This window comes from Mchenga conophoros, linkage group LG11, assembly GCF_057382185.1.
Source record: "Mchenga conophoros isolate Kocher_MC1m ecotype Shallow Benthic linkage group LG11, M_conophoros_male_GT1.1, whole genome shotgun sequence".
In the NCBI taxonomy this organism is placed as follows: domain Eukaryota; kingdom Metazoa; phylum Chordata; class Actinopteri; order Cichliformes; family Cichlidae; genus Mchenga; species Mchenga conophoros.
The window spans coordinates 19,915,155-19,925,321 of record NC_140536.1 but is presented as its reverse complement, the minus strand read 5'-3'; the positions used below and the strand labels follow the sequence as shown (position 1 = coordinate 19,925,321).

Here is a 10,167-nt window from a genome sequence, read left to right as displayed (position 1 = left end):
AAAGCAGCAAAGACTTGAGCCCAAGGAAACACTGGGGTTTACAAGATTCAGTTCAAGTGGTTGTTCTGTCTGAAGAGGTGAAAGTGGTAAGCTGGAGCAGAGGTTAGTTTAAATAACTTAATCTTTTTTAGTAGTTATTTGATACTTTCCAGAGAAAAGCAACAATGTAGGATTAGACTGACAAGAGTTCCTCAAGGCGGTGGAAGGTGGACAGGCAGGTATGTATTACACGCAAGTTTCCACAGTTTTCTTCTCAAGGAATGTGGCAGAGAGCGGTGGCTCAAGCTGGTCCTTGAAAACCCAGTTACTACTTATCAGATAGAAGGGAAGTGTGACAAATGCAAAGCGTGAAGCTACACCAATAGGCAGAGTCCAGAGCAACGGCCATAGATAGGGCAAAAAAAATTAATAAATAAAAGGCTACAGAAGAACCCCAAATCAGCACCAAACCATGACAATCAAACCCTTCTCTGTCCAAAACTTTCTGCGTTTGCTATGTCAACAGTAGCTATAATGTTCCTCTGCATTACACTAAACAGAAGGTTTCTCACTCCGTAACAAAAAGTCAAATAAAATACATCATGTACATGTCTATACTTATAGATACCTAGGAATATCTATTACTTACATAGTAATAGTAGTGGTAAAATAGTTCAATTTATGTCTTGCATATTTCCACAACCCTCTATCCATAATCACATACTGTGTATGCTACCATTGTATATAGTGTATTATTACTTATTTTGTATTTGTTTGTATTTTATTTGTATTTTTGTATTTTTTTTTCTTCTGCTATCTGTACCTGAGCTGAGATAACGCACAAATTTCCGCACTGTGGGATCAATAAAGCCTTATCTTATCTTATCATATCTTATCTTGTCATTATTTGGTGCATGTTACTACTATGTCAAGTGTAGCTGTGTGGCAGGCAGGATGAGGACCCAAATAAAGGACAGGATGAATGAAAAGAGGAAGCTTTATTGCTGTATACTTAGAAACACAAACTAAATAGAAAACTCAGAAACTAGAAACTAAGAACTGGAAACAACAAACAACCCCTTATCCTAACACTAGGTGGTAGTGTGTTCATATGCTAGCTCTGAGCTGGAGACTTCTAATTGTTCAGCAGTGTCATGGATATGATTATGACTTCCATATATATAAGCTAAAAACTAGTCACGATTAAAATTCATTGCTGAATTAACTTTGACTGTTATGACAATTAGCTAATAAGAATATTGTGTGTTGACATGAATAGTCAGATTTTTTCGGTCCCTGGTGTCTTTTCTTTAAATGTCATTGTAGTTCTGCTTTCTGCCTTTCAGATCCACTGCTGTCAATGTCAACAACCAACAGAGCGCTTTATTCATGAGACTCAGAAAATGCATACTGATTCCACTGTCGTGGTGTAGAGACATAAATAAAAAAATATGTCTTTGACAACAAATTATGGAAAAACTGGAAGTTTTATTTGAAAAATAGTCAAAGGAGCTTGCAAAGAAAAGCGTCTGGACTTCTTTAAGTTGCTTGAAGACGTTTCACCTCTCATCCGAGAAGCTTCTTCAGTTCTAAGGTCAAATGGTGGAGAGTCCCAGATATAAACCTAGTGGGAGTGACCCCCCACAGAGGGACAAAAGGACCCCCTGATGATCCTCTAATCGCCTGAGCCAAGGTGGGAAACTGGGCGTGGGTCCCAATCAGCCAGAGTTTCGGGTGTGTTCATTGTGAAACCTGGGGGTTTACGACACCAACTCTCTGCCATCTATAATCCAGTTTTGAGATCCCTTCCCAGACGCCTTAACGTCCACTCACATCCTGGGCCATCTGACCTCAGGAATTCGCATGATAAGGTGGGGCCAGGTTTCACAATGAACACACCCGAAACTCTGGCTGATTGGGACCCACGCCCAGTTTCCCACCTTGGCTCAGGCGATTAGAGGATCATCAGGGGGTCCTTTTGTCCCTCTGTGGGGGGTCACTCCCACTAGGTTTATATCTGGGACTCTCCACCATTTGACCTTAGAACTGAAGAAGCTTCTCGGATGAGAGGTGAAACGTCTTCAAGCAACTTAAAGAAGTCCAGACGCTTTTCTTTGCAAGCTCCTTTGACTACGATGACCTGGATGACTGAGAACCTTCACAGACATATTTGAAAAATACGTTTTTTATTTGTATTTTAACAACAAAGAAAGTGAATGGATGGCCTACCTTGTAAACAATAATAGAAACATTTTCTTGTGCATTCTGCTTTCTTTCCATTCTCTTGTTATTTTTTTTAAATGAATACAATTTATTTTTCTTTAATACGTAAAAAAAAAAAAGATTTACAGAAACATTAAATAAATTTGTCATTCGAGCTGAATTTTACTTTCAGCTCAGAGTTTCTGTGATGTTGAAGAATTTCTTCTCTCTTTGGTGTGAAACATGTGGACACTAGAGGGCAGCGTGTTGATTTATTAATTCCAACTGAGTTTGGAAAAGAACCGACTTCTAAATTATCACACTGACACTTAAAAACACTTAAAAATCATTGTAATTATGTGAATCTTGTAATATTAACTAATAATAGTATTAGTTGTATTTAGAGTCCAATTGACCATTCAAAAAATGTGCAGGTACAGTGTTGTCAGTCATAAAAGTTTCATCACAAAGAACATACTAATCTATTAAAAATTCTCTCAGGTTCAATGACAATTTAAACATCTAAAGCATGTTATCAGGTTGAAATTGTTAATTCTCCAGATGATAGAGCAGTATTACAGGTGGTTTTAAGTTATTAATACACCTGTCTGGGTTTTTAGGATCTACTTTCACAACTTGAAGTCAGACCGTAAGATTTTTTTTTTTTTTTTTACGTGTTTATTTCTTTTTCTTTCTTTTTTTTCACAGAAAAGAAAGAAAAAGAAAAAAAAACACCAACACATCCACACACACACACACACACACACACACACACACACACACACACACACACACACACACACACACACACACACACACACACACACAAAACATATTTTCACTCAATTACCCACAGATATAGAAAGAGAAAAAGATAAACTCCAAGAATGAATTGTCCTTTACACTTACTTCCTATTTAACTGAGAACATCTTAATCGCAACCACCCCCCCTCAACAGTTGGGACAAATCATTTGGTAAATAAGAAAGCAAAGGGGACCAAACATTGAGAAAGAGACCCTCATTTCCTCCTAAAATAGCGGCAGTTCTTTCGTGAGGAATAACTTTAAATAATTCTCTGTACCACAACGTCACAGAGGGAGGTTCATCCTTAACCCAATTAATGAGAATACATTTCCTAGCTACCAGCAATAGTTTGTCACATAATTTGCGCTGCAAGTGATTCAATGTTACTTCTTTTGAGGATAGGCCAAGAAGAAAATACCCGGGGTCCCTTTGAATCAGATTGTTAAAAATATTACTTAGTTCTTGAGATATGAAGCTCCAAAATCTTTTGATTAATTTACATTCCCAAAAGTAATGAAAAAAAGTGCCAGCTTCTTTTTGACATTTACTACAAAAATGGGAAATATGAGGTGCAATCTTATGCAAGACATTAGGAGCTATATAAAGGCGATGTATGATTTTGTATTGGGTTTCTCGCAAGCGGTTGCAAGTAAAAGTGGAACTACTCATGTTAATGGCTCCTTTCCGTAAGATTTAATGGTTGAGATGGTTCATTTCTGTGTGATCATTTTCCTCTAATCACTTCTGTAGAATAGTTCAGTAGCTCCTCAATCTTTGTCTGAAGCTCTTTGGCTTTCTCTGCATTCGCCCCCTTTTCCATTGTCCCTGCCACCTGGAGCCCCCTCAGCACTGACTGCAGGGCATCCGCATTCTTGACGGAGTCCATCTGGTCTCTGTCAGTCCGGATCTCCTCCACCCAATCCAGGTATGCCTGAAGTAACCCAAGGTCATCCACAAAGTTTGCAATGATCCTGAGTTCCGGCCGACGTTTCTCCAGTTCCTTCAGTCTTCTCCTCCCAGTTGCTCCAATGTCATTTCCAACAATGCTGTACAATGAAGAAATCACTGGTTAACAGATTTTTGGACATGCCTTTTTACAACCCTCAGCTATTATCTAACATTTAAAAAAAAGGAACCCAGATTAAAGATGGCAGTGGTATAACATGGAGTGCATTGGACACATGCAGATTTATTTTTTAATCTTACGTCAGTGTCTTCAGAGAAGTGTTTTTGCTGAGACAGTTGACGATGTTTTCTGTTCCTCTCTCTGTGATGCCGGTGATGTCCAGATAAAGTTCCTCCACAGTGTTGTTGTTCTCCAAAGCATTCCACAGCTCCAAACCCCCCTCAGGACCCAGGTTGTTGCCGCACATACTGTACACAGAAGCAGGAAACATATTCTGTGTGTGCTGCTTATATCAAAAAATGTCAAGGGGTCATGGGGAAAAGCATTTTTTGTGGCAATCAGAAACAGAATTTCTACAAATCTCACACTACTCACCAGAAGTGTCACTATCCTATAATTGGAAAGCATCAGCTTAAGCAAAGTTTTAATTGGTTGCTTGCTTCCATTAATTCTCTGCTAGTTTTCTGAGTTCAGGACACATTAATTGATTAATCACACTATAACTAAATATATTAAATTGCATTACAATTTTATGTATATGTAGGGTGTATGTGCAAAAGAGTTTGAGAAATAAAGCTAATCTTTAATTAGTTTGTCTTGGCCCCTGAGTTATGCCTTTGAGTTACACCTTTAGTGTTTTGGATGCTTGGCCTTTAGTTTTTTCCACTTTTCAAATCTAATTTCGGTAAGTCTCTGGAGTTTATTTGTGTCAGATTCTTTGTATTTTGATTTATTTCCCAAGCCTCCTCCAATATCCCTTTATATGTCTCTTGTCTGTGCATCTTTATTTAGTAGTCTTTATTAGCTGGATGGATGGGTTTAATTATTGTTCCTAGTTTTTAATTTATTTCTAGCTAAGTTTTAGTTCCTGATTTGTTTTTGGTTTTATTCGTATACCTTCCAGAGTTTTGAGTCTTTTTTAAAATCCTGTTTTACTTCATTAGATTCTCTCTCTTGTGTTTATCTCAGTGATGTTCAGCTATGTTTAGTTTCCCTCCTGTTTCTGTGTCCAACCATGCCCATGTTTTCCTTCGCATCATACTGTGTTGATAGTTCATGGTGCGGTCACAGTTTTTTCTCCAGCGCTCTTCTTTTCTGTAAGGTTTGTGTTTAGGATATTATCACCTCTAATTAGGGCTTGTTTTTTGTTAACTTACTGTCCAGTCTGAATTTGAGTCCAGTCATCCTGCATTTCACAATGCAGCTATGCAATATTTCTATGATAAATATGTTTTTGGACTACTTTCCATGTAAATGGCTAAAACATAACATTTAAGTCAGTCACACACTGTAGGTTCTAAAAAATAATTTTCACCTGAGTGTTGAATATTTTAAATGACTTACAAGAGCTTCTTCACTTGGCACTCATTTGATTTCAGAATAGCAGATTCTAAAATAGCTGCTTGCTTATCCAGGCAGTTGTATCTCAAACTGAAAGAAAGAAACTTTTGGTTAACATTGTTTTTGGCCATCTTACATGTAAGGGGGTTTGGGTCCATCCCAGCATGCATTAAACAGAAGGCAGGGTTCACATCCATCACAGAGCTAACACACATAGAGAGAAGCATGCAGACACGGGGGGAATATGCAAGCTCCCCACAGAATGGCATCAAACAGCTGGAAAGCTCAAACCCCAACTTATTTTTATTTTATTTTAACTGCAATATATATTTTTAAGTGAATATAAAATGAGCTACTCACTAGAGAGATTCACATCGATGTAGAATTGGTCTCAGTCTGTTGAGTCCTCGGTTTCCGATGTTAGAGTAGCCCAAGTTGAGCTCTTGCAGCTTGTGTGGGGAAAACTGCAGCACGTAGTGTATCGCTGCACAGTCCACAACACTGAGCTTCATTTTAAACAGGTTGAGTTTTGTGATCTCTGGTGCTGCAAAGCTAGTGGTTTCCTTCATGTGGAACTCCATCAGACAGTGGAGAAGATTTAGGGCTACCTGGTTTTCCAGCTCCCTGGTTTTGAACTGATCTCGGAACCACAAACCGAGCCTGTTGGGGATGCTGTCCTCTTGCTCGATGGGAGAATGCACAAGACCTTCTAAATGACCTGACAACCGTGCTCGCAGCATTCCCATGAAGAAACGTGTGAACATTTGGAGACTTTCGAGCTTATCCACGCTAAGGTGTAAATTTTGAAGGGGTGCAGCAGTAGAGGACGATGGACGTACCCCGAAGCACCAAAAGTCAAGAGCTTGTATTATGTCGTCCTGGCTGGAGAGGTTGATTGCGCAGTACAAGGCAGCTAGATGTTCTTGAACAGTAAGGTGGAAGAAAGAAAACATCTCCACTGTCTCCTCTTTAATAGGCTGGAGGATATGACAGAGAAAGGTGCTCTGAACATCAGCAGGTGTGACACCGTAGTTCTCCAAATCTGCTTTATCAAACAATATCTTCTTCTGTAGAAGGTTTTCATAAGCCAGTTTCCCCAGTTTCATCAGTTGTTGTTTAGCTAGGCTAAGAACCTCTGATCTAGGTGTGCTTCTCTCTGTCCTCCCTTTTAGTCCATGGTGTTTGACTGCTGTAAACAAATAGCAGAAATAAACCTCGCTGACTGTTCTGGGTGGGCTTAACTCCAGAGACTTCGATTCACCTGCATTGTTAGGCTGTGAAGAGAAGAACTCAGCCATAGCGGTACAGATGATGTAGCAATAAAGAGGGATGAAGGAAAGCACAAATAGGTTGTCATTGTTCACAATGTAATCATACACCTTTTGAGCAACTTCACTGTCTTTGTAAAACTTGGTGGTGTACTCCTTCACCTGGTCCTCCTCAAAGCCCAGCACCACACAACATCTCTGGAAGAAATGCTTGGGAGCTTCTGTAGATGGCCTTGTTGTAATTATGACTGATGCTTCTGGAAGAAGGCTTCCTTTTATCAAAGCCACCATCAGCTCTGACACCAGAACGTTTGATTTTACATCAATGTTTTTGTCTGGTCTGTTCCAGTCCAGAGGGGATTTAAACTCATCTAAACCATCTAAGATGAAAAGCAATGATCTTGGTGTGGTGAGCAGGTCAGGTAGAGCCTCCTTTAGGTATCGGAACCGTTGTTCAAGAAGCTCCAGTAAACTCAGTGGTTTATCAACTAGATTGAGCTCTCTGAAGCGTAGGTCAAAAATGCAGGTGAATTCACGCATGTTCTTCCCAATTGCCCACTCGTAGACCAATCTCTGTACTGCCACACTCTTTCCTATACCTGCAATACCCTTCACTTTCACCCTTTTAGGGGCTCGTCCCAATGCTTCTTGGGGGCTCAAAAGATGACCGGGCCGGATACGCTGGCAGGCCTGGTGGACATAGATGCGAGCACGTCTGCCCGCCAAGGCAAAGTACTCATGTTGGCTACTGTCAACTAAGTCATTGTCTTCTGTCACGAAAAGGTCAGTGTAGCGGATCTCGATGTGAGAAGCTGAGTTTGAAGCCTCCCTGTTTCCCTCTGAGTAACATTTTAACTGCTCTGTGCGTTTCAGTAAGGTTGTTTTATGGGCAGAAATTGAAACTGGAATAGAAGATAAAGATATTTTTAAAAAACTAAATTACATTATTCTGCAGTGTTTTATAAGATAAAGATTGTGGCTTCTTGAATTCAGTTGACCTGTTTTCATCCTACCTCGGCTGCTGGCCAACTTTAGACTTCTGCAAGATTTTGGCTCTTCCTTAGCTGCAATATGAAAGTCAGATCTCCTTACTTGATTGCAAGCACAGGAATCAAATCACGAAAAATTGCATTTGCCTAATGTCAGTTTACATTTTAAATTGACTGATTATGTCCATTTCCAGCTCTATATACATTTTTTTATAGACTCAAGTAGAGAAGTTTGTGTGATTAACAGTTCAGAATAACCCTTTTTTACAGTATAACGGTAAATCAAGGCATACATTCAAATTCATACACATATTCCATATACAGCAAAAAATGAAACCAGGAATTATAAATTAAAAAAAACAGGACAACATTTATTGCTTATCTCTATAAAGAAAACATACCAGAAATAACGTACACTACTATATAATTCATATGTAAACATTTTTTTTGATGAAACAATGAATTCATACCATTAACGTCAGTGGTGAGGGTGAATCCTTTGCTCTTTGCTTTAAACAGTTTAGCAATGGGGTTTTTGGACTTCTTGTCTGTTGAAATCATAGAATAATTTATAGTTATTTTATATGCATTTGTTTAAAATGTCAGATTCACAGGTGACTCTGCTGACTGAGCATTTTCATATCCCTGAGTCTCATCATCAGGGAACTATGAATACCTGATCCAAATATCCAAATCACTGACACATTTTAACTTATGATAGTTGAGCTCAATGTCCATTATCTCTTAAAACTCTCACCAAAGTAAAAAAAAAAAAAAAAAAAAAAATCCTGGCGAGGCATCAAAGCTGATTGTACCCTGCATCTAATCTTCTTTCATGTCTTTCCTCAATAGGTTGTAAAAGTTGTCTTCTATTAACAGCCCCTCACAATCAGCTCAAGGTTGCAAAGAAGATTAACTTCAGTTACACCTGTTTATGTAAAAATCAGCACATTAAAGCAGCCTCACCTTCAACTTTCACAGATGTAGGTGCTGATTTAGTGACTGCATCGTTCCTGCAGTGTCTCTCGACCCAGACCTGCAGGTCTCTGCAGTAGTAATCCTGCACTTCCCTTAACACCTGCAGGAACTTTTGGCTGCTCTCCTCTGTGGCACACACTGTCTCCAGTGCCTTTGCCACAGCATTGGAAGGCGACCTCTCCAGCAAAGACAGGTAGCAGGCAGACGAAAGCACCTCGGCATCACGGAGCCAACGCAGCAAGGGCGCTGGATGGTCACATGTCCACTTCAGCAATAAGTCTCTCTGAGAACGGAGCAGCTGCTGAGCTGAGCTCATAACTTCTTACAATAGTGCTGACCCCCAAAGCAAAAAAATAATCAAAGCTTTAAATGAATTGTTACTGCATTCAGTAATATAAGAGAAGACCCAAACTTTGATGTTTCAGTTCTCACACATATACCAAACTGCATTTATGCACATGAACAACAATAAGGATTTCTGTACAAACGGTACCATTCTCAACACATACCTTATCCGTGCACTGTAGTATCTTTACATTAAGCTGTGGTTTTAATCCACATCTGGTGTTGCCATTGCAGTCTTGAGTTTTGGCACGAAGGCAGTTTGCAATCTGTTTTAAGGAGCAGGGAGGTGCAAGCAGCAATTCAAACAAGCTTTGAAAGGGTCCAGAGTTCAAGCAGTTAAAGCCTTTGTACCTGACTCTGATTACTTGGTTTTGTTTGAGCCTGAAGAAAAATTTATCTCAAGGTGATAATGACAATAACTGCAACAAAATGGAAACAAATTTAAAATAAGTTATAAAAGTTGTTCCACATGTAGTCTGTGTTGAATATCTGCTCTGTCACTACACACTGCATGGAAATGAAATTACTCATATTAATATATTTAGTCAGATCATTTTAAAAGGTGTTAAATAAAGACTAAGTGCCCTAAAATTATTTATGCCAAATTCAGTTTACGAAATATGTCTCAATGTACGATAATAGAGAAAACAATTCTTATTTAATCTAAGGAGCTTGGAAAGAAAAGCGTCTGGACTTCTTTAAGACGCTTTTCTTTCCAAGTTCCTTAGACTATGATGACCTGGATGACTGAGAACCTTCACAGACAATTCTTATTTAAATGCTTCAACTTCATAAAGTTTCAATATTACACTTTCCCCCTTCATCCGTGATGACCTACTTACACACATGCAGACATTTGCTGTCAACAGCATAGCAAATATGTCACTAAAAAGTTAATATTCAAACCCCTCTTTTTTTCCACACTCTTTTTTTTTTCACTATTGTGGTTTGGCTGGTCCGTACACAGGGAATGAGAAATGTATCAGATTTGAGTTGCTAGTCCCTTTGAGGAACTGGGCAACAGCATGAGAGTGACTCACTCACTGTCATGTGCTGTCTCATAGCTGCTTGCTGAGGTCTTTCTTTCCTTTGCAAAAAGGACTTCAGCACTTTAATGATTTTTGGATCATTTAT

At 39.0% G+C, this 10,167-nt stretch overlaps 1 protein-coding gene across 2 annotated transcripts; it reads right to left on the bottom strand.

Moving 5' to 3' along the window:
- Positions 1 to 2,088: 2,088 nt before the first annotated feature.
- On the bottom strand, positions 2,089 to 9,333 carry LOC146563966 (NACHT, LRR and PYD domains-containing protein 3-like). Of its 2 annotated transcripts, XM_085291355.1 has the most exons (8): positions 9,198 to 9,333; positions 8,677 to 9,021; positions 8,181 to 8,258; positions 7,735 to 7,785; positions 5,814 to 7,623; positions 5,457 to 5,543; positions 4,193 to 4,360; positions 2,090 to 4,032 (listed from the first exon to the last, which is right to left on the bottom strand). In XM_085291355.1, the coding sequence occupies exons 2-8, from the start codon at positions 9,002 to 9,004 to the stop codon at positions 3,711 to 3,713; spliced, it is 2,844 nt and encodes a 947-aa protein (XP_085147481.1). In that variant the 5' UTR covers positions 9,005 to 9,021; positions 9,198 to 9,333; the 3' UTR covers positions 2,090 to 3,710. The 2 variants fall into 2 exon arrangements, with proteins under 2 accessions (XP_085147482.1, XP_085147481.1); XM_085291356.1 differs by lacking the exon at positions 9,198 to 9,333 and having other exon boundaries at positions 2,089 to 4,032; positions 8,677 to 9,190.
- Between the last annotated feature and the right edge of the window lie 834 nt (positions 9,334 to 10,167).

Coding starts and splice junctions, on each gene's coding strand:
- LOC146563966 (XM_085291355.1), bottom strand. CDS start 9,004: ATGAGCTCAGCTCAGCAGCTGCTCCGTTCTCAGAGAGACTTATTGCTG. Junction 8,259..8,676: donor TACATCTGTGAAAGTTGAAG/GTGAGGCTGCTT, acceptor TGATTTCAACAG/ACAAGAAGTCCAAAAACCCC. Junction 7,786..8,180: donor CCTCACCACTGACGTTAATG/GTATGAATTCAT, acceptor TTCATATTGCAG/CTAAGGAAGAGCCAAAATCT.